The 23,239-nt window shown below is 61.3% G+C and overlaps 1 protein-coding gene across 1 annotated transcript; it reads left to right on the forward strand.

Moving 5' to 3' along the window:
• Window positions 1-772: 772 nt before the first annotated feature.
• LOC144677379 (serine/threonine-protein kinase TAO2-like) lies at window positions 773-13,034 on the forward strand (the record flags this gene model as incomplete). Its single annotated transcript, XM_078537512.1, has 3 exons — window positions 773-1,012; window positions 11,825-12,037; window positions 12,852-13,034. Coding segments are annotated over 3 exons (636 nt in total), but the record flags the coding sequence as incomplete, so codon positions are not given.
• Between the last annotated feature and the right edge of the window lie 10,205 nt (window positions 13,035-23,239).

Here is a 23,239-nt window from a genome sequence, read left to right on the forward strand (position 1 = left end):
ACCAATATGTACCATGACCTCTGCCTTATCACCCTCCCCCTTCAGGATGCCCTGCAGCTGATCAGTGACATCCCGGACCCTGGAACCAGGGAGGCTGCATACCATCCTGGAGTCACGTTGACGGCCACAGTAGCGCCTATCTGTTCCCCTGGCTATAGAATCCCCTTTTACTATTGCTCTTTCTCCCTTCCTCCCCTCCTGTACAGACAGGCTGCTTGTGGTGCCAGGAGCTTGGCTCTGTCCGCACTCCCTGGAGGAACCAGCGCCCTCATCAGCCTCCAAAATGGAATACCGATTTGTGAGCGGGACCCCAGGGGACTCCTGAACTACCTGCCTGTTTCTCTTGGACTGCCTGGTGGTCACCCATTCCCTTCCTTCCTCAAGTCCCTGTATCTGCGATGTGACCCCCTTTCTAAACGTGCTATCCACGATGCTCTCAGACTCGCGGATGCTCCACAGTGTCCCCAGCCGCCGTTCCAGCTCTGAAACCCGAGCTTCCCGGAGCTGCAGCTGGACACACTTCCTGCACACATGCTGGTCCCGGGCACTGGAAAAGTCCCCGGCTTCCCACATGGAGCAGGAGGAGCATACCACGGCTTTGAGCTCTCCTGCCATGACTTACCCTTTAACTGAAACCTTTTAAGTCAATTACTCTCGGGCCCTTCTTTCCTGATCCCTCTTGTTCTCCATCTCTCCCTCGCTCTCCGTCTCTGTCTTTTCTGCGCCTGGCCTGACGGACGCTCTCTCTCTCTCTCTCTCTCTCTCTGTGCAGGAACTAAATAAGAAGCAGACTCAGAAGGATTTGGAGTGTGCGATGTTACTGAGACACCACGAGTCAACCCAGGAGCAGGAGTTCCGTCACCTGACGGTGGTGCAGCGAACGCGGACCGAGCTGATCCGGCTCCAGCACCAGACCGAGCTCAGCAACCAGCTGGACTACAACAAGCGGAGGGAGCAGGAGCTGCGGCAGAAACACGTGGTGGAAATACGCCAGCAGCCCAAGTGCCTGAAAGTAGGTCCCCGGGGCTGGTCGGACGGTGAACGCGAGGGCCTGGGGGGCTCGCGGGAGGACGTCAGCCCGGCCTGGGGCCCCGGGGAGGGGCCGAGGGGCGGCCGGACCCTCCGGGGCGGGTCGCTGGAGGACGTGAGGCGGGGCTGGGGCCCCGGGGAGGGGCTGAGGGGCGGCGGGTTCCTCCTGGGAGGGTCCCTGGAGGACGTGAGGCGGGGCTGGGAGCCCGGGGAGGGGCTGAGGGTCGGCGGGTCCCTGGAGGACGTCAGCCTGGCCTGGGACCCCGGGGAGAGGGGTGGAGGGTCCCTGGAGGACGTCAGCCTGGCCTGGGACCCCGGGGAGAGGGTCGGCGGGTCCCTGGGGGGCCTGGGACCGGCCTGGGACCCCGGGGAGAGGGGCAGCGGGGATGGCTCCCCCTCTGAGGTCCCATACTTTGAGCTGCAGTCGTCCGGCCCCGACCCCGACCCCCAGACCCCCCTCCTCCTCCTCCCTCCCCACCTCCCCTCGGCCCACTGCTTCCCGGACGCCTACGAGGAGGGTCTGGAGCTGCCGGACGTGGAGGACTCCCGGCTCCTGGACCCTCCGGCCGGGCCTCCGGGCCTCCTGGCCCAGCTCCTCAGCTCCCCCCACCTGCTGTGCGCCTCCCTGGCCCTGCTGGTGGCCTCCTGCCCCAGCTCGGTGGTGGTCCTCCTCCTCCTGCTGGCCCTGCCGGCCTCCCTCCTGCGCCTGGGTCAGGCCGGGCCCCGCCGGGGCTCCCTGCTGCTGGCCCTGGAGGCCTCCGGGGTGGGCCTGGCATCTGCCTGCGTCCTGCTGCGCCTGCTCTTCTCGGCGCCTGGCTCCCTCTTCCCCTCCCTGGCGCGGGCGGCCGTCGGCCTGAGCCTGCTGGCCCTGGGCTGCCGCCTGTCCCTCCGCCACGTCCCCGTCCTGCTGGGGGCGGCCTACTTCCTCAGCTCACCGGGCCTCTTCCTCTCCCTCTACCTGCTGGTGGTGCTGGTGCTGCAGCCGGCCCGGCGCTGGGCCCGGGCCTTGCCCAAGAGAGGCCGCAGGCTCTGGGTGCGCCTCCTGCTGCGCCTGCCCAAGCCCCTCTTCCAGGCCGTCCAGGGCTGCGGCCTGGCCAACGAGCGCAGCCTCTTCTCCCTCTTCCCCAAGGCCGGCCGGGGCCGGTCCAGGAGCCGCCTGCCCGTCCCGCACCGAGGCCGGGCCCCGGGGCCCGGAGCCTGGGCCCGGGCCTCGGGCCTGGCCGGCGCCCTCAGGCTCCGCCTGGGCCGGCGGCTGGCGTCCGCGCTGCCGGCCGCCGCCCTCCGGCTCCTGGGCCGGGCCGGGCTCCTCCGGCCCCCGCCCCGGCCCAGCCGCATCCCCCGCTTGCTGCCCAGGGAGAGGCGCAAGGCCAGGGTCAGGCTGCGGCCCGGCCCCAGGCCCAGGGCCGGGCCCAGGGAGCAGGCTCGCAACTCGCACCGACGCTCGGGCGTCTGGATCCCTTAACCAGCTCCGCCCGGGGTGGGGAGGGGGGGGGACCGAGCGCTGACCGGTACCGACCGGGAAGGGGACCGAGCGCTGACCGGTACCGACCGGGGAGGGGACCGAGCGCTGACCGGTACCGACCGGGGAGGGGACCGAGCGCTGACCGGTACCGGGGAGGGAGAGGACTGACCGGTCCCGGGGAGGGAGAGGACTGACCGGTCCCGGGGAGGGAGAGGACTGACCGGTCCCGGGGATGGAGAGGACTGACCGGTCCCGGGGAGGGAGAGGACTGACCGGTCCCGGGGAGGGAGAGGACTGACCGGTCCCGGGGAGGGAGAGGACTGACCGGTCCCGGGGAGGGAGAGGACTGACCGGTCCCGGGGATGGAGAGGACTGACCGGTCCCGGGGATGGAGAGGACTGACCGGTCCCGGGGAGGGAGAGGACTGACCGGTCCCGGGGAGGGAGAGGACTGACCGGTCCCGGGGAGGGAGAGGACTGACCGGTCCCGGGGAGGGAGAGGACTGACCGGACCCGGGGAGGGAGAAGACTGACCGGTCCCGGGGAGGGAGAGGACTGACCGGACCTGGGGAGGGAGAGGACTGACCGGTCCCGGGGAGGGAGAAGACTGACCGGTCACGGGGATGGAGAGGACTGACCGGTCCCGGGGATGGAGAGGACTGACCGGTCCCGGGGAGGGAGTGGGTTCTGGGATTTTGCCCCGTTTCCTCCCTCCCCCCACCTCCCAGCCCCCAGGTCAAGCCTGAGCCGGTGACCCCTGACCTCTGACCCCAGGTCCCAGTTCAGGAGTTAGACCGAGCAACTACAGAACAAGCCAGTCACTGTCTGCAGGATCCGGTCTGCGAGTCTGAGCCGGCGTCTGGGAGTCTGGGCCGGCGTCTGGGAGTCTGGGCCGGCGTCTGGGAGTCTGGGCCGGCGTCTGGGAGTCTGGGCCGGCGTCTGGGAGTCTGGGCCGGCGTCTGGGAGTCTGGGCCGGCGTCTGGGAGTCTGGGCCGGCGTCTGGGAGTCTGGGCCGGCGTCTGGGAGTCTGGGCCACTGGGAGTCTGGGCCGGCGTCTGGGAATCTCGGCCAGCGTCTGGGAGTCTGGGCCGGCGTCTGGGAGTCTGGGCCACTGGGAGTCTGGGCCGGCGTCTGGGAGTCTGGGCCGGCGTCTGGGAGTGTGGGCCGGCGTCTGGGAGCCTGGGCCGGCGTCTGGGAGCCTTGGCCGGCGTCTGGGAGCCTTGGCCGGCGTCTGGGAGCCTTGGCCGGCGTCTGGGAGTCTGGGCCGGCGTCTGGGAGTCTGGGCCGGCGTCTGGGAGCCTGGGCCGGCGTCTGGGAGCCTGGGCCGGCGTCTGGGAGCCTGGGCCGGCGTCTGGGAGCCTGGGCCGGCGTCTGGGTTCTGCTCTGCTGTTTGTGTTTACAGTTGAGTTATTTTCGTTAATTCATTTTCCATTATTAAATTATTATTTGTTGATTTAATTTTCCCACAAATTCTGTATCATTTGTTTCTGTTGCGATTTCTGTTTTGGTGATTTTTTTTAAAATAAACGTTCTGAAATTTGTTTAATCTTCCATGTGACATCAGCTGATTTATTTCAATCGGGAGGAGAGATATATTCCAGGGGAGAAAAGGTGCGGGAATCACTGCGGAGGGAGAGGCAGAGGGATGAGGGTGTGGAGCAAAGCGAGTGACGGGCTCAATAGTCAGTGACCAACAGACCTGCAAACTGAGGGGCTCTGGAACACAGTCAGAGACCATCAATGATCAGCTCAACCCCACTTCATTTCGGGGTACGGGACCCCCCCATCAGCACCGACTCTCCCCGGGCTACGAACCCCAGAAAGAGAGGAAATCAGCCAGGGTTCCTGCTCCTGATCACTGTCCAGTGATCCCAGGGTTAGAGAGAGAGGGGAAATCAGGCAGGGTTCCTGCTCCTGATCACTGTCCAGTGGTCCCTGGGTTAGAGAGAGAGGGGGGAAATCAGCCAGGGTTCCTGCTCCTGATCACTGTCCAGTGATCCCTGGGTTAGAGAGAGAGGGGAAATCAGCCAGGGTTCGTGCTCCTGATCACTGTCCAGTGACCCCTGGGTTAGAGAGAGAGAGGAAATCAGGCAGGGTTCCTGCTCCTGATCACTGTCCAGTGATCCCTGGGTTAGAGAGAGAGAGGGGAAATCAGGCAGGGTTCCTGCTCCTGATCACTGTCCAGTGATCCCTGGGTTAGAGAGTGAGAGGGGAAATCAGCCAGTGTTCCTGCTCCTGATCACTGTCCAGTGATCCCTGGGTTAGAGAGAGAGAGAGGGGAAATCAGCCAGGGTTCCTGCTCCTGATCACTGTCCAGTGACCCCTGGGTTAGAGAGAGAGAGGGGAAATCAGCCAGGGTTCCTGCTCCTGGTCACTGTCCAGTCATCTCTGGGTTAGAGAGAGCGAGAGGAAATCAGCCAAGGTTCCTGCTCCTGATTACTGTCCAGTGATCCTTGGGTTAGATAGAGAGGAAATAAGCCAGGGATCCTGCTCCTGATCACTGTCCAGTGATCCTTGGGTTAGACAGAGAGAGAGGGGAAATCAGCCAGGGTTCCTGCTCCTGATCAATGTCCAGTGATCCCTGGGTTTGAGAGAGAGAGAGAGGGGAAATCAGCCAGGGTTCCTGCTCCTGATCACTGTCCAGTGATCCCTGGGTTAGAGAGAGAGGGGAAATCAGGCAGGGTTCCTGCTCCTGATCACTGTCCAGTGATCCCTGGGTTAGAGAGAGAGAGGGGAAATCAGCCAGGGTTCCTGCTCCTGATCACTGTCCAGTGATCCCTGGGTTAGAGAGAGAGAGGGGAAATCAGCCATGGTTCCTGCTCCTGATCACTGTCCAGTGATCCCTGGGTTAGAGAGAGAGAGGGGAAATCAGCCAGGGTTCGTGCTCCTGATCACTGTCCAGTGATCCCTGGGTTAGAGAGAGAGGGGAAATCAGCCAGGGTTCCTGCTCCTGATCACTGTCCAGTGATCCCTGGGTTAGAGAGAGAGGGGAAATCAGCCAGGGTTCCTGCTCCTGATCACTGTCCAGTGATCCCTGGGTTAGAGAGAGAGAGGGGGGAAATCAGCGAGGGTTCCTGCTCCTGATCACTGTCCAGTGATCCCTGGGTTGAGAGAGAGAGAGGGGAAATCAGCCATGGTTCCTGCTCCTGATCACTGTCCAGTGATCCCTGGGTTAGAGAGAGAGAAGGGAAATCAGCCAGGGTTCCTGCTCCTGATCACTGTCCAGTGATCCCTGGGTTAGAGAGAGAGAGGAAATCAGCCAGGGTTCCTGCTCCTGATCACTGTCCAGTGATCCCTGGGTTGAGAGAGAGAGAGGGGAAATCAGCCATGGTTCCTGCTCCTGATCACTGTCCAGTGATCCCTGGGTTGAGAGAGAGAGGGGAAATCAGCCAGGGTTCCTGCTCCTTATCACTGTCCAGTGATCCCTGGGTTAGAGAGAGAGGGGAAATCAGCCAGGGTTCCTGCTCCTGATCACTGTCCAGTGATCCCTGGGTTAGAGAGAGAGGGGGGAAATCAGCCAGGGTTCCTGCTCCTGATCACTGTCCAGTGATCCCTGGGTTAGAGAGAGAGGGGAAATCAGCCAGGGTTCCTGCTCCTGATCACTGTCCAGTGACCCCTGGGTTAGAGAGAGAGAGGAAATCAGGCAGGGTTCCTGCTCCTGATCACTGTCCAGTGATCCCTGGGTTAGAGAGAGAGAGGGGAAATCAGGCAGGGTTCCTGCTCCTGATCACTGTCCAGTGATCCCTGGGTTAGAGAGTGAGAGGGGAAATCAGCCAGTGTTCCTGCTCCTGGTCACTGTCCAGTCATCTCTGGGTTAGAGAGAGCGAGAGGAAATCAGCCAAGGTTCCTGCTCCTGATCACTGTCCAGTGATCCTTGGGTTAGATAGAGAGGAAATAAGCCAGGGATCCTGCTCCTGATCACTGTCCAGTGATCCTTGGGTTAGATAGAGAGAGAGGGGAAATCAGCCAGGGTTCCTGCTCCTGATCAATGTCCAGTGATCCCTGGGTTTGAGAGAGAGAGAGAGGGGAAATCAGCCAGGGTTCCTGCTCCTGATCACTGTCCAGTGATCCCTGGGTTAGAGAGAGAGGGGAAATCAGCCAGGGTTCCAGCTCCTGATCACTGTCCAGTGATCCCTGGGTTAGAGAGAGGGAGGGGAAATCAGCCAGGGTTCCAGCTCCTGATCACTGTCCAGTGATCCCTGGGTTAGAGAGAGAGAGGGGAAATCAGCCATGGTTCCTGCTCCTGATCACTGTCCAGTGATCCCTGGGTTAGAGAGAGAGGGGAAATCAGCCAGGGTTCCTGCTCCTGATCACTGTCCAGTGATCCCTGGGTTAGAGAGAGAGGGGAAATCAGCCAGGGTTCCTGCTCCTGATCACTGTCCAGTGATCCCTGGGTTAGAGAGAGAGAGGGGGGAAATCAGCCAGGGTTCCTGCTCCTGATCACTGTCCAGTGATCCCTGGGTTCGAGAGAGAGAGAGGGGAAATCAGCCAGGGTTCCTGCTCCTGATCACTGTCCAGTGACCCCTGGGTTAGAGAGAGAGGGGAAATCAGGCAGGGTTCCTGCTCCTGATCACTGTCCAGTGATCCCTGGGTTAGAGAGAGAGCGGAAATCAGCCAGGGTTCCTGCTCCTGATCACTGTCCAGTGATCCCTGGGTTAGAGAGAGAGAGAGAGAGGGGAAATCAGCCAGGGTTCCTGCTCCTGATCACTGTCCAGTGTTCCCTGCATTAGAGAGAGGTGAAATCAGCCAGGGCTCCTGCTCCTGATCACTGTCCAGTGATCCCTGGGTTAGAGAGAGAGAAGGGAAATCAGCCAGGGTTCCTGCTCCTGATCACTGTCCAGTGATCCCTGGGTTGAGAGAGAGAGAGGGGAAATCAGCCAGGGTTCCTGCTCCTGATCACTGTCCAGTGATCCCTGGGTTAGAGAGAGAGGGGAAATCAGCCAGGGTTCCTGCTCCTGATCACTGTCCAGTGATCCCTGGGTTAGAGAGAGAGAGGGGAAATCAGCCAGGGTTCCTGCTCCTGATCACTCTCCAGTGATCCCTGGGTTAGAGAGTGAGAGAGGGGAAATCAGCCAGGGCTCCTGCTCTTGATCACTGTCCAGTGATCCCTGGGTTAGAGAGGGGGGAAATCAGCCAGGGTTCCTGCTCCTGATCACTGTCCAGTGATCCCTGGGTTAGAGAGAGAGAGAGGGGAAATCAGCCAGGGTTCCTGCTCCTGATCACTGTCCAGTGATCCCTGGGTTAGAGAGAGAGAGAGAGAGGAAATCAGCCAGAGTTCCTGCTCCTGACCACTGTCCAGTGAGCCCTGGGTTAGAGAGAGAGGGGAAATCAGCCAGGGTTCCTGGTCCTGATCACTGTCCAGTGATCCTTGGGTTAGAGAGAGAGAGGGGAAATCAGCCAGGGTTCCTGCTCCTGATCACTGTCCAGTGACCCCTGGGTTAGAGAGAGAGAGAGGCGAAATCAGCCAGGGTTCCTGCTCCTGATCACTGTCCAGTGATCCCTGGGTTAGAGAGAGAGAGAGGGGAAATCAGGCAGGGTTCCTGCTCCTGATCACTGTCCAGTGATCCCTGGGTTAGAGAGAGAGAGAGGGGAAATCAGGCAGGGTTCCTGCTCCTGATCACTGTCCAGTGATCCCTGGGTTAGAGAGAGAGAGAGGGGAAATCAGCCACGGTTCCTGCTCCTGATCAATGTCCAGTGATCCCTGGGTTAGAGAGAGAGAGAGGGGAAATCAGCCAGGGTTCCTGCTCCTGATCACTGTCCAGTGATCCCTGGGTTAGAGAGAGAGGGGAAATCAGCCAGGGTTCCTGCTCCTGATCACTGTCCAGTGATCCCTGGGTTAGAGAGAGAGAGGGGAAATCAGGCAGGGTTCCTGCTCCTGATCACTGTCCAGTGATCCCTGGGTTAGAGAGAGAGAGAGAGAGGGGAAATCAGCCAGGGTTCCTGCTCCTGATCACTGTACATTGATCCCTGGGTTAGAGAGAGAGAGAGGGGAAATCAGCCAGGGTTCCTGCTCCTGGTCACTGTCCAGTGATCTCTGGGTTAGAGAGAGCGAGAGGAAATCAGCCAAGGTTCCGGCTCCTGATCACTGTCCAGTGATCCTTGGGTTAGATAGAGAGGAAATAAGCCAGGGATCCTGCTCCTGATCACTGTCCAGTGATCCTTGGGTTAGATAGAGAGAGAGCGGAAATCAGCCAGGGTTCCTGCTCCTGATCAATGTCCAGTGATCCCTGGGTTCGAGAGAGAGAGAGGGGAAATCAGCCAGGGTTCCTGCTCCTGATCACTGTCCAGTGATCCCTGGGTTCGAGAGAGTGAGAGGGGAAATCAGCCAGGGTTCCTGCTCCTGATCACTGTCCAGTGATCCCTGGGTTAGAGAGAGAGAGGGGAAATCAGCCAGGGTTCCTGCCCCTGATCACTGTCCAGTGATCCCTGGGTTAGAGAGAGAGAGGGGAAATCAGCCAGGGTTCCTGCCCCTGATCACTGTCCAGTGTTCCCTGCATTAGAGAGAGGTGAAATCAGCCAGGGTTCCTGCTCCTGATCACTGTCCAGTGATCCCTGGGTTAGAGAGAGAGAAGGGAAATCAGCCAGGCTTCCTGCTCCTGATCACTGTCCAGTGATCCCTGGGTTGAGAGAGAGAGAGGGGAAATCAGCCAGGGTTCCTGCTCCTGATCATTGTCCAGTGATCCCTGGGTTAGAGAGAGAGGGGAAATCAGCCAGGGTTCCTGCTCCTGATCACTGTCCAGTGATCCCTGGGTTAGAGAGAGAGAGGGGAAATCAGCCAGGGTTCCTGCTCCTGATCACTCTCCAGTGATCCCTGGGTTAGAGAGTGAGAGAGGGGAAATCAGCCAGGGCTCCTGCTCTTGATCACTGTCCAGTGATCCCTGGGTTAGAGAGGGGGGAAATCAGCCAGGGTTCCTGCTCCTGATCACTGTCCAGTGATCCCTGGGTTAGAGAGAGAGAGAGGGGAAATCAGCCAGGGTTCCTGCTCCTGATCACTGTCCAGTGATCCCTGGGTTAGAGAGAGAGAGAGAGAGGAAATCAGCCAGAGTTCCTGCTCCTGATCACTGTCCAGTGATCCCTGGGTTAGAGAGAGAGGGGAAATCAGCCAGGGTTCCTGGTCCTGATCACTGTCCAGTGATCCTTGGGTTAGAGAGAGAGAGGGGAAATCAGCCAGGGTTCCTGCTCCTGATCACTGTCCAGTGATCCCTGGGTTAGAGAGAGAGAGGGGAAATCAGGCAGGGTTCCTGCTCCTGATCACTTTCCAGTGATCCCTGGGTTAGAGACAGAGAGAGGAGAAATCAGCCAGGGTTCCTGCTCCTGGTCACTGTCCAGTGATCTCTGGGTTAGATAGAGCGAGAGGAAATCAGCCAAGGTTCCGGCTCCTGATCACTGTCCAGTGATCCTTGGGTTAGATAGAGAGAGAGCGGAAATCAGCCAGGGTTCCTGCTCCTGATCAATGTCCAGTGATCCCTGGGTTCGAGAGAGAGAGAGGGGAAATCAGCCAGGGTTCCTGCTCCTGATCACTGTCCAGTGATCCCTGGGTTAGAGAGAGAGAGAGGGGAAATCAGCCAGGGCTCCTGCTCCTGATCACTGTCCAGTGATCCCTGGGTTCGAGAGAGAGAGGGGAAATCAGCCAGGGTTCCTGCTCCTGATCACTGTCCAGTGATCCCTGGGTTAGAGAGAGAGGGGAAATCAGCTAGGGTTCCTGCTCCTGATCACTGTCCAGTGATCCCTGGGTTAGAGAGAGAGGGGAAATCAGCTAGGGTTCCTGCTCCTGATCACTGTCCAGTGATCCCTGGGTTAGAGAGAGAGGGAGGAAATCAGCCAGTGTTCCTGCTCCTGATCACTGTCCAGTGATCCCTGGGTTAGAGAGAGAGAGGGGGAAATCAGCCAGGGTTCCTGCTCCTGATCACTGTCCAGTGATCCCTGGGTTCGAGAGAGAGAGAGGGGAAATCAGCCAGGGTTCCTGCTCCTGATCACTGTTCAGTGACCCCTGGGTTAGAGAGAGAGAGGAAATCAGCCAGGGTTCCTGATCCTGATCACTGTCCAGTGATCCCTGGGTTAGAGAGAGAGGGGAAATCAGCCAGGGTTCCTGCTCCTGATCACTGTCCAGTGATCCCTGCGTTAGAGAGAGAGAGAGGGGAAATCAGCCAGGGTTCCTGCTCCTGATCACTGTCCAGTGATCCCTGGGTTAGAGAGAGAGGGGAAATCAGCTAGGGTTCCTGCTCCTGATCACTGTCCAGTGATCCCTGGGTTAGAGAGAGAGGGAGGAAATCAGCCAGTGTTCCTGCTCCTGATCACTGTCCAGTGATCCCTGGGTTAGAGAGAGAGAGAGGGGAAATCAGCCAGGGTTCCTGCTCCTGATCACTGTCCAGTGATCCCTGGGTTCGATAGAGAGAGAGGGGAAATCAGCCAGGGTTCCTGCTCCTGATCACTGTCTAGTGATCCCTGGGTTAGAGAGAGAGAGAGGGGAAATCAGCCAGGGTTCCTGCTCCTGATCACTGTCCAGTGATCCCTGCATTAGAGAGAGGTGAAATCAGCCATGGTTCCTGCTCCTGATCACTGTCCAGTGATCCCTGGGTTAGAGAGAGAGAGAGGGGAAATCAGCCAGGGTTCCTGCTCCTGATCACTGTCCAGTGATCCCTGGGTTAGAGAGAGAGAGAGGGGAAATCAGCCAGGGTTCCTGCTCCTGATCACTGTCCAGTGATCCCTGGGTTAGAGAGGGGGGAAAGCAGCCAGGGTTCCTGCTCCTTATCACTGTCCAGTGATCCCTGGGTTAGAGAGAGAGAGAGAGAGGGGAAATCAGCCAGGGTTCCTGCTCCTTATCACTGTCCAGTGATCCCTGGGTTAGAGAGAGAGGGGGGTGAAATCAGCCAGGGTTCCTGCTCCTGATCACTGTCCAGTGACCCTTCTCCTGGTCGAGATCCTCTGATGGTCTCCCCCATCGATGTTGTGATGAATATTTTCTGTTATCGATTTCTCCTTTAACGTCCACCCTATCCGTACTCTGACTTACACTCTCCCTCCTCACCTTTCTCTCTCCCTCTGTTTCTCTCTCTGTCTCTGACGCTCTGTCTCTCTCTCCCTTCCCCTGTCTCTGCCCTTCCTCTCTCCTCCATATCCCTACTTCTCCTTCTCTGCCCCGACTCTATGTCTCCCTCTCTCTCTCTCTCCCTGTCTAATCTCTCCCCTTCACTTGCTCTCCTCCCCTCATCACCTTTTCTCTCTCCTCCACTCCCCGTTCCTTCCTCTCTCTCTCTCTCTCTCTCTCTCTCTCTCTCTCTCTCTCCCTCCCCCCTCCTCCTCTCCCGGGCTCACTCCTGACCTCACCCTGCAGTCGAAGGAGTTACAGATTAAGAAGCAGTTCCAGGAAACGTGTAAGATTCAGACCCGGCAGTACAAGGCTTTGCGGAACCACCTGCTGGAGACGACGGGGAAGAGTGAGCACAAAGCGGTGCTGAAACGCCTGAAGGATGAGCAGACAAGGAAACTGGCCATTCTCGCCGAGCAATACGACCACAGTATCAACGAGATGCTGTCGACTCAGGCAGTGAGTGTCGGGGTGAGGGCGGAGGGTGCGCTGTCGGGGAGGGTACAACTCCCGGACCCCCCGGGGAGAGTGGGTGCCCGTACCCCGGGGAGAGTCGGTGCCCGGACCCCGGGGAGAGTTGGTGCCCGTACCCCGGGGAGAGTCAGTTCCTGGACCCCGGGGAGAGTCGGTTCCTGGACCCTGGGGAGAGTCGGTGCCCGGACCCCGGGGAGAGTCGGTGCCCGTACCCCGGGGAGAGTCGGTGCCCGGACCCCGGGGAGAGTTGGCGCCCGTGCGGGGACCCGTACCCCAGGGAGAGTCGGTGCCCGTACCCCGTGGAGAGTCGGTGCCCGTTACCCCGGGGAGAGTCGGTGCCCGTTACCCCGGGGAGAGTCGGTGCCCGTACCCCGGGGAGAGTCGGTGCCCGTACCCCGGGGAGAGTCGGTGCCCGTACCCCGGGGAGAGTCGGTGCCCGTGGGGGGACCCGTACCCCAGGGAGAGTCGGTGCCCGTACCCCAGGGAAAGTCGGTGCCCGTATCCTGGGGAGAGTCGGTGCACGTACCCCGGGGAGAGTCGGTGCCCGTACCCCGGGGAGAGTCGGTGCCCGGACCCCGGGGAGAGTGGGTGCCCGTACCCCGGGGAGAGTGGGTGCCCGTACCCCGGGGAGAGTGGGTGCCCGTACCCCGGGGAGAGTGGGTGCCCGTACCCCGGGGAGAGTCGGTGCCTGGACCCCGGGGAGAGTCGGTTGCTCTGTCTTGTTTGTTTGAAATGCTGCTGTAAGATAAATCTCCCTCCCTCTCCCTCCTCCCGTCTCACTCCCCACTTTCCCCTCTAGTTACGATTGGATGAGACCCAGGAAACCGAGTACCAGGTCCTCCGACTGCAGCTGCAGCAGGAGCTGGAGCTCCTCAATGCCTACCAGAGTAAGATCAAGATGCACACTGAGGCTCAACACGAGCGGGAAATCAAGGAGCTGGAGCAGAGAGTATCCATTCGACGTGCTCTTCTAGAACAACGGGTGAGGAAAGGAGGGTCAGTGTCCCGGGGTCAGTGTCCCAGGGTCAGTGTCCCGGGGTCAGTGTCCCAGGGTCAGTGTCCCGGGGTCAGTGTCCCAGGGTCAGTGTCCCGGGGTCAGTGTCCCGGGGTCAGTGTCCGATGATCTGTGACCGAGGGTCAGTGTCCCAGGGTCAGTGTCTGATGATCAGTGACTGAGGGTCAGTGTCCGATGACAGGAGGGTCAGTGACCGAGGGTCAGTGTCCGAGGGTCAGTGTCCGAGGACCAGGGGGGGTCAGTGCCCGAGGGTCAGTGTCCGAGGACAGGAAGGTCAGTGTCCGAGGACAGGAGGGTCAGTGTCCGAGGGTCAGTGTCCGAGGCCAGGAGGGTCAGTGTCCGAGGATCAGTGTCCCAGGGTCAGTGACCGAGGGTCAGTGTCCGAGGACAGGAGGGTCAGTGTCTGAGGACAAGAGGGTCAGTGTCCGAGGGTCAGTGTCCGAGGGTCAGTGTCCGAGGACAAGAGGGTCAGTGTCCGAGGGTCAGTGTCCCAGGGTCAGTGACCGAGGGTCAGTGTCCGAGGACAGGAGGGTCAGTGTCCGAGGACAGGAGGGTCAGTGTCCGAGGGTCAGTGTCCCAGGGTCAGTGTCCGAGGACAGGAGGGTCAGTGTCTGAGCACTAGAGGGTCAGTGTCCGAGGGTCAGTGTCCAAGGGTCAGTGTGCAAGGACAGGAGGGTCAGTGTCCGAGGGTCAGTGTCCGATGATCAGTGTCTGAGGACAGGAGGGTCAGTGTCCGAGGGTCAGTGTCCCAGGGTCAGTTTCCGAGGGTCAGTGTCCAAGGGTCAGTGTCCCAGGGTCAGTGCCCAGGGGTCAGTGCCCCGGGGTCAGTGTCCCGGGGTCAGTGTCCCGGGGTCAGTGTCTGATGATCAGTGACTGAGGGTCAGTGTCCGATGACAGGGTCAGTGCCCGAGTGTCAGTGTCCGAGCGTCAGTGTCCGAGGGTCAGTGTCGCAGGGTCAGTGTCCCGGGGTCAGTGTCCCGGGGTCATCGTCCGCGGGTTCAGTGTCCGATGATCAGTGACTGAGGGTCAGTGCCCCAGGGTCAGTGTCCCGGGGTCAGTGTCCCGGGGTCAGTGTCCAAGGGTCAGTGTCGCAGGGTCAGTGTCCCGGGGTCAGTGTCCCGGGGTCAGTGTCCGATGATCAGTGACCGAGGGCCAGTGTCCGATGACAGGAGGGTCAGTGCCCGAGGGTCAGTGTCCGAGCGTCAGTGTCCGAGGGTCAGTGTCGCAGGGTCAGTGTCCCGGGGTCAGTGTCCCGGGGTCATCGTCCGCGGGTTCAGTGTCCGATGATCAGTGACTGAGGGTCAGTGCCCCAGGGTCAGTGTCCTGGGGTCAGTGTCCGAGGGTCAGTGTCCCGGGGTCAGATTCCCAGGGTCAGTGTCCCAGGGTCAGTGTCCCGGGGTCAGTGTCCGAGGGTCAGTGTCCCGGGGTCAGTGCCCCGGGGTCAGTGTCCCGGGGTCAGTGTCCCGGGGTCAGTGTCCAAGGGTCAGTGTCGCAGGGTCAGTGTCCCGGGGTCAGTGTCCCGGGGTCAGTGTCCCGGGGTCAGTGTCCGATGATCAGTGACCGAGGGTCAGTGTCCGAGGGTCAGTGTCTGATGATCAGTGACTGAGTGTCAGTGTCCGATGACAGGAGGGTCAGTGACCGAGGGTCAGTGTCCGAGGACAGGGGGGTCAGTGCCCGAGGGTCAGTGTCCCGGGGTCAGTTAGCCAGGGTCAGCGTCCGCGGGTCATCGTCCGCGGGTTCAGTATCCCAGGGTCAGTGTCCAAGGGTCAGTGTCCCGGGGTCAGTGTCCCGGGGTCAGTGTCCCGGGGTCAGTGTCCGAGGGTCAGTGTCCCGGGGTCAGTGTCCCGGGGTCAGTGTGCCAGGGTCAGCGTCCGCGAGTCAGTGTCCCAGGGTCAGTGCCCCAGGGTCAGTGTCCGAGGGTCAGTGTCCCAGGGTCAGTGTCCGATGATCAGTGACCGAGGGTCAGTGTCCGAGGACAGGAGGGTCAGTGCCCGAGGGTCAGTGTCCAAGGACAGGGGGTCAGTGCCCGAGGGTCAGTGTCCGAGGACAGGAGGGTCAGTGTCCGAGGACAGGAGGGTCAGTGCCCGAGGGTCAGTGTCCGAGGACAGGAGGGTCAGTGTCCGAGGGTCAGTGTCCGAGGACAGGAGGGTCAGTGTCCGAGGACAGGAGGGTCAGTGTCTGAGGGTCAGTGTCCGAGGACAGGAGGGTCAGTGTCCGAGGACAGGAGGGTCAGTGTCCGAGGGTCAGTGTCCGAGGGTCAGTGTCAGAGGGTCAGTGTCCGAGGGTCAGTGTCGGAGGGTCAGTGTCCGAGGACAAGAGGGTCAGTGTCCGATGATCAGTGTCCAAGGACAGGAGGGTCAGTTTCCAAGGGTCAGTGTCCGCGGGTCAGAGTCCCGGGGTCAGTGTCCCGGGGTCAGTGTCCGAGGGTCAGTGTCCCGGGGTCAGTGTCCCGGTGTCAGTGTCCGAGGGTCGGTGTCCGAGGGTCAGTGTCCGAGGACAGGGGTGTCAGTGCCCGAGGGTCAGTGTCCCGGGGTCAGTGTGCCAGAGTCAGCGTCCGCGGGTCATCGTCCGCGGGTTCAGTATCCCAGGGTCAGTTTCCCCGGGTCAGTGTCCGAGGGTCAGTGTCTGAGGGTCAGATTCCAAGGGTCAGTGTCCCAGGGTCAGTGTCCCGGGGTCAGTGTCCGAGGGTCAGTGCCCCGGGGTCAGTGCCCCGGGGTCAGTGTCCCGGGGTCAGTGTCCCGGGGTCAGTGTCTGATGATCAGTGCACGAGGGTCAGTGTCCGATGACAGGAGGGTCAGTGTCCGAGGGTCAGTGTCCGAGGACAGGGGGGACAGTGCCCGAGGGTCAATGTCCGAGGACAGGAGGGTCAGTGTCCGAGGACAGGAGGGTCAGTGTTCGAGAGTCAGTGTCCGAGGATCAGTGTCCGAAGACAGGAGGGTCAGTGTCCGAGGACAGGAGGGTCAGTGTCCAAGGACAGGAGGGTCAGTGTCCGAGGGTCAGTGTGCCAGGGTCAGTGACCGAGGGTCAGTGTCCGAGGACAGGAGGGTCAGTGTCTGAGGACAAGAGGGTCAGTGTCCGAGGGTCAGTGTCTGAGGGTCAGTGTCCGAGGGTCAGTGTCCGAGGACAGGAGGGTCAGTGTCCGAGGGTCAGTGTGCCAGGGTCAGTGACCGAGGGTCAGTGTCCGAGGACAGGAGGGTCAGTGTCTGAGGACAAGAGGGTCAGTGTCCGAGGGTCAGTGTCCGAGGACAAGAGGGTCAGTGTCCGAGGGTCAGTGTCCCAGGATCAGTGACCGAGGGTCAGTGTCCGAGGACAGGAGGGTCAGTGTCTGAGGACAAGAGGGTCAGTGTCCGAGGGTCAGTGTCCAAGGGTCAGTGTGCAAGGACAGGAGGGTCAGTGTCCGAGGGTCAGTGTCAGATGATCAGTGTCTGAGGACAGGAGGGTCAGTGTCCGAGGGTCAGTGTCTATGGGTCAGTTTCCGAGGGTCATTGTCCAAGGGTCAGTGTCCCGGGGTCAGTGTCCGTGGGTCAGTTTCCGAGGGTCAGTGTCTGAGGGTCAGTGTCTGAGGACAGGAGGGTCAGTGTCTGAGGGTCAGTGACCGAGGGTCAGTGTCTGAGGGTCAGTGACCGAGGGTCAGTGTCTGAGGGTCAGTGTCTATGGGTCAGTTTCCGAGGGTCAGTGTCCGAGGGTCAGTGTCCCAGGGTCAGTGTCCCGGGGTCAGTGTCCCGGTGTCAGTGTCCGAGGGTCAGTGTCCGAGGACAGGGGTGTCAGTGCCCGACGGTAAGTGTGCCAGGGTCAGCGTCCGCGGGTCATCGTCCGCGGGTTCAGTATCCCAGGGTCAGTGTCCCCGGGTCAGTGTCCGAGGGTCAGTGTCTGAGGGTCAGATTCCCAGGGTCAGTGTCCCAGGGTCAGTGTCCCGGGGTCAGTGTCCGAGGGTCATTTTCCCGGGTCAGTGCCCCGGGGTCAGTGTCCCAGGGTCAGTGTCCCGGGGACAGTGTCCGAGGGTCAGTGTCCGAGGGTCAGTGTCCCAGGGTCAGTGTCTGATGATCAGTGACTGAGGGTCAGTGTCCGATGACAGGAGGGTCAGTGACCGAGGGTCAGTGTCCGAGGGTCAGTGTCCCAGGGTCAGTGTCTGATGATCAGTGCCCGAGGGTCAGTGTCCGATGACAGGAGGGTCAGTGTCCGAGGACAGGAGGGTCAGTGTCCGAGGGTCAGTGTCCGAGGCCAGGAGGGTCAGTGTCCGAGGATCAGTGTCCGAAGACAGGAGGGTCAGTGTCCGAGGACAGGAGGGTCAGTGTCCGAGGGTCAGTGTCCGAGGCCAGGAGGGTCAGTGTCCGAGGATCAGTGTCCGAGGACAGGAGGGTCAGTGTCCGAGGACAGGAGGGTCAGTGTCCGAGGGTCAGTGTCCCAGGGTCAGTGACCGAGGGTCAGTGTCCGAGGACAGGAGGGTCAGTGTCTGAGGACAAGAGGGTCAGTGTCCGAGGGTCAGTGTCCGAGGACAAGAGGGTCAGTGTCCGAGGGTCAGTGTCCCAGGGTCAGTGACCGAGGGTCAGTGTCCGAGGACAGGAGGGTCAGTGTCTGAGGACAAGAGGGTCAGTGTCCGAGGGTCAGTGTCCAAGGGTCAGTGTCAGATGATCAGTGTCTGAGGACAGGAGGGTCAGTGTCCGAGGGTCAGTGTCCAAGGGTCAGTGTCCGTGGGTCAGTGTCCCAGGGTCAGTGTCCCAGGGTCAGTGTCCCGGGGTCAGTGTCCCGGTGTCAGTGTCCGAGGGTCAGTGTCCGATGATCAGAGTCCAAGGACAGGAGGGTCAGTGTCTGAGGGTCAGTGTCTATGGGTCAGTTTCCGAGGGTCAGTGTCCCAGGGTCAGTGTCCCGGGGTCAGTGTCCCGAGGTCAGTGTCCCGGGGTCAGTGTCCGAGGGTCAGTGTCCGAGGGTCAGTGTCCCGGGGTCAGTGTCCCGTGGTCAGTGTCCCGTGGTCAGTGTCCCGGGGTCAGTGTCCGAGGGTCAGTGTCTGAGGGTCAGTGTCCCGGGGTCACTGTCCGAGGTTCAGTGTCCGTGTGTCATTGTCCGTGGGTCAGTGTCCGAGGGTCAGTGTGCCAGGGTCAGCGTCCGCGGGTCATCGTCCGCGGGTTCAGTGTCCCAGGGTCAGTGTCCCGGGGTCATTGTCCCGGGGTCAGTGTCCCGGGGTCAGTGTCCGAGGGTCAGTGTCCCAGGGTCAGTGTCCCAGGGTCAGTGTCCGAGGACAGGGGGGTCAGTGTCCGAGGGTCAGTGTCGGAGGGTCAGTGTCCGAGGACAGGGGGGTCAGTGCCCGAGGGTCAGTGTCCGAGGACAGGAGGGTCAGTGTCCGAGGACAGGAGGGTCAATGTCCGAGGGTCAGTGTCCGAAGACAGGAGGGTCAGTGTCCGAGGACAGGAGGGTCAGTGTCCGAGGACAGGAGGGTCAGTGTCCGAGGGTCAGTGTCCGAGGGTCAGTGTCCCATGGTCAGTGACCGAGGGTCAGTGTCCGAGGACAGGAGGGTCAGTGTCTGAGGACAAGTGGGTCAGTGTCCGAGGGTCAGTGTCGGAGGGTCAGTGTCCGAGGACAGGAGGGTCAGTGTCCGATAATCAGTGTCCGAGGACAGGAGGGTCAGTGTCCGAGGGTCAGTGTCCGATGATCAGTGTCCGAGGACAGGAGGGTCAGTGTCCGAGGGTCAGTGTCCAAGGGTCAGTGTCCGTGGGTCAGTTTCCGAGGGTCAGTGTCTGAGGGTCAGTGTCTGAGGACAGGAGGGTCAGTGTCTGAGGGTCAGTGACCGAGGGTCAGTGTCTGAGGGTCAGTGACCGAGGGTCAGTGACTGAGGGTCAGTGTCTATGGGTCAGTTTCCGAGGGTCAGTGTCCCGGAGTCAGTGTCCCGGGGTCAGTGTCCGAAGGTCAGTGTCCCGGGGTCAGTGTCCCGGTGTCAGTGTCCGAGGGTCGGTGTCTGAGGGTCAGATTCCCAGGGTCAGTGTCCCAGGGTCAGTGTCCCAGGGTCAGTGTCCGAGGGTCAGTGTCCCGGGGTCAGTGCCCCGGGGTCAGTGTCCCGGGGTCAGTGTCCCGGGGTCAGTGTCCAAGGGTCAGTGTCGCAGGGTCAGTGTCCCGGGGTCAGTGTACCGGGGTCAGTGTCCGATGATCAGTGACCGAGGGTCAGTGTCCGAGGGTCAGTGTCCCAGGGTCAGTGTCTGATGATCAGTGCCCGAGGGTCAGTGTCCGATGACAGGAGGGTCAGTGTCCGAGGGTCAGTGTCCGAGGACAGGGGGGACAGTGCCCGAGGGTCATTGTCCGAGGACAGGGGGGACAGTGCCCGAGGGTCAGTGTCCGAGGACAGGAGGGTCAGTGTCCGAGGACAGGAGGGTCAGTGTCCGAGAGTCAGTGTCCGAGGCCAGGAGGGTCAGTGTCCGAGGATCAGTGTCCGAAGACAGGAGGGTCAGTGTCCGAGGACAGGAGGGTCAGTGTCCGAGGACAGGAGGGTCAGTGTCCGAGGGTCAGTGTGCCAGGGTCAGTGACCGAGGGTCAGTGTCCGAGGACAGGAGGGTCAGTGTCTGAGGACAAGAGGGTCAGTGTCCGAGGGTCAGTGTCCGAGGACAAGAGGGTCAGTGTCCGAGGGTCAGTGTCCCAGGGTCAGTGACCGAGGGTCAGTGTCCGAGGACAGGAGGGTCAGTGTCTGAGGACAAGAGGGTCAGTGTCCGAGGGTCAGTGTCCAAGGGTCAGTGTCAGATGATCAGTGTCTGAGGACAGGAGGGTCAGTGTCCGAGGGTCAGTGTCCAAGGGTCAGTGTCCATGGGGCAGTGTCCCAGGGTCAGTGTCCCAGGGTCAGTGTCCCGGGGTCAGTGTCCCGGTGTCAGTGTCCGAGGGTCAGTGTCCGATGATCAGAGTCCAAGGACAGGAGGGTCAGTGTCTGAGGGTCAGTGTCTATGGGTCAGTTTCCGAGGGTCAGTGTCCCAGGGTCAGTGTCCCGGGGTCAGTGTCCCGAGGTCAGTGTCCCGGGGTCAGTGTCCGAGGGTCAGTGTCCGAGGGTCAGTGTCCCGGGGTCAGTGTCCCATGGTCAGTGTCCCGTGGTCAGTGTCCCGGGGTCAGTGTCCGAGGGTCAGTGTCTGAGGGTCAGTGTCCCGGGGTCACTGTCCGAGGTTCAGTGTCCGTGTGTCATTGTCCGTGGGTCAGTGTCCGAGGGTCAGTGTGCCAGGGTCAGCGTCCGCGGGTCATCGTCCGCGGGTTCAGTGTCCCAGGGTCAGTGTCCCGGGGTCATTGTCCCGGGGCAGCGTCCCGGGGTCAGTGTCCGAGGGTCAGTGTCCCAGGGTCAGTGTCCCAGGGTCAGTGTCGGAGGGTCAGTGTCCGAGGACAGGGGGGTCAGTGTCCGAGGGTCAGTGTCCGAGGGTCAGTGTCCGAGGACAGGGGGGTCAGTGCCCGAGGGTCAGTGTCCGAGGACAGGAGGGTCAGTGTCCGAGGACAGGAGGGTCAATGTCCGAGGGTCAGTGTCCGAAGACAGGAGGGTCAGTGTCCGAGGACAGGAGGGTCAGTGTCCGAGGACAGGAGGGTCAGTGTCCGAGGGTCAGTGTCCGAGGGTCAGTGTCCCATGGTCAGTGACCGAGGGTCAGTGTCCGAGGACAGGAGGGTCAGTGTCTGAGGACAAGTGGGTCAGTGTCCGACGGTCAGTGTCGGAGGGTCAGTGTCCGAGGACAAGAGGGTCAGTGTCCGATGATCAGTGTCCAAGGACAGGAGGGTCAGTGTCCGATAATCAGTGTCCGAGGACAGGAGGGTCAGTGTCCGAGGTTCAGTGTCCGATGATCAGTGTCCGAGGACAGGAGCGTCAGTGTCCGAGGGTCAGTGTCCAAGGGTCAGTGTCCGTGGGTCAGTTTCCGAGGGTCAGTGTCTGAGGGTCAGTGTCTGAGGACAGGAGGGTCAGTGTCTGAGGGTCAGTGACCGAGGGTCAGTGTCTGAGGGTCAGTGACCGAGGGTCAGTGACTGAGGGTCAGTGTCTATGGGTCAGTTTCCGAGGGTCAGTGTCCCGGAGTCAGTGTCCCGGGGTCAGTGTCCGAAGGTCAGTGTCCCGGGGTCAGTATGCCAGGGTCAGCGTCCGCGGGTCATCGTCCGCGTGTTCAGTATCCCAGGGTCAGTGTCCCCAGGTCAGTGTCCGAGGGTCAGTGTCTGAGGGTCAGATTCCCAGGGTCAGTGTCCCAGGGTCAGTGTCCCGGGGTCAGTGTCCGAGGGTCAGTGTCCCGGGGTCAGTGCCCCGGGGTCAGTGTCCCGGGGTCAGTGTCCCGGGGTCAGTGTCCAAGGGTCAGTGTCGCAGGGTCAGTGTCCCGGGGTCAGTGTCCCGGGGTCAGTGTCCCGGGGTCAGTGTCCGATGATCAGTGACCGAGGGTCAGTGTCCGAGGGTCAGTGTCCCAGGGTCAGTGTCTGATGATCAGTGCCCGAGGGTCAGTGTCCGATGACAGGAGGGTCAGTGTCCGAGGGTCAGTGTCCGAGGACAGGGGGGACAGTGCCCGAGGGTCATTGTCCGAGGACAGGGGGGACAGTGCCCGAGGGTCAGTGTCCGAGGACAGGAGGGTCAGTGTCCGAGGACAGGAGGGTCAGTGTCCGAGAGTCAGTGTCCGAGGCCAGGAGGGTCAGTGTCCGAGGATCAGTGTCCGAAGACAGGAGGGTCAGTGTCCGAGGACAGGAGGGTCAGTGTCCGAGGACAGGAGGGTCAGTGTCCGAGGGTCAGTGTGCCAGGGTCAGTGACCGAGGGTCAGTGTCCGAGGACAGGAGGGTCAGTGTCTGAGGACAAGAGGGTCAGTGTCCGAGGGTCAGTGTCCGAGGGTCAGTGTCCGAGGACAAGAGGGTCAGTGTCCGAGGGTCAGTGTCCCAGGGTCAGTGACCGAGGGTCAGTGTCCGAGGACAGGAGGGTCAGTGTCTGAGGACAAGAGGGTCAGTGTCCGAGGGTCAGTGTCCAAGGGTCAGTGTGCAAGGACAGGAGGGTCAGTGTCCGAGGGTCAGTGTCAGATGATCAGTGTCTGAGGACAGGAGGGTCAGTGTCCGAGGGTCAGTGTCCATGGGTCAGTTTCCGAGGGTCAGTGTCCAAGGGTCAGTGTCCCGGGGTCAGTGTCCCGGGGTCAGTGTCCGATGGTCAGTGTCCCGGGGTCAGTGTGCCATGGTCAGCGTCCGCGAGTCAGTGTCCCAGGGTCAGTGCCCCAGGGTCAGTGTCCGAGGGTCAGTGTCCCGGGGTCAGTGTCCGATGATCAGTGACCGAGGGTCAGTGTCCGAGGACAGGAGGGTCAGTGCCCGAGGGTCAGTGTCCAAGGACAGGGGGTCAGTACCCGAGGGTCAGTGTCCGAGGACAGGAGGGTCAGTGTCCGAGGACAGGAGGGTCAGTGTCATAGGGTCAGTGTCCGAGGACAGGAGGGTCAGTGTCCGAGGGTCAGTGTCCGAGGACAGGAGGGTCAGTGTCCGAGGACAGGAGGGTCAGTGTCCGAGGACAGGAAGGTCAGTGTCCGAGGGTCAGTGTTCCAGGGTCAGTGACCGAGGGTCAGTGTCCAAGGACAGGAGGGTCAGTGTCTGAGGACAAGAGGGTCAGTGTCAGAGGGTCAGTGTCCGAGGACAAGAGGGTCAGTGTCCGAGGGTCAGTGTCCGATGATCAGAGTCCAAGGACAGGAGGGTCAGTGTCCGAGGGTCAGTGTCCCGGGGTCAGTGTCCCGTGGTCAGTGTCCCGGGGTCAGTGTCCCATGGTCAGTGTCCCGGGGTCAGTGTCCGATGGTCAGTGTCTGAGGGGCAGTGTCCCGGGGTCAGTGTCCGAGGTTCAGTGTCCGTGGGTCATTGTCCGAGGGTCAGTGTCCGAAGGTCAGTGTGCCAGGGTCAGCGTCCGAGGGTCATCGTCCGCGGGTTCAGTGTCCCAGGGTCAGTGTCCCGCGGTCATTGTCCAGGGGTCAGTGTCCCGGGGTCAGTGTCCCGGGGTCAGTGTCCCAGGGTCAGTGTCCGAGGACAGGGGGGTCAGTGCCCGAGGGTCAGTGTCCGATGATCAGTGTCTGAGGACAGGAGGGTCATTGTCCGTGGGTCAGTGTCCGAGGGTCAGTGTGCCAGGGTCAGCGTCCGCGGGTCATCGTCCGCGGGTTCAGTGTCCCAGGGTCAGTGTCCCGGGGTCATTGTCCCAGGGTCAGTGTCGGAGGGTCAGTGTCCGAGGACAGGGGGGT

The sequence above is a fragment of the Cetorhinus maximus genome, unplaced genomic scaffold (genome assembly GCF_964194155.1).
Source record: "Cetorhinus maximus unplaced genomic scaffold, sCetMax3.hap1.1 HAP1_SCAFFOLD_2507, whole genome shotgun sequence".
Taxonomy (NCBI): Eukaryota; Metazoa; Chordata; class Chondrichthyes; order Lamniformes; family Cetorhinidae; genus Cetorhinus; species Cetorhinus maximus.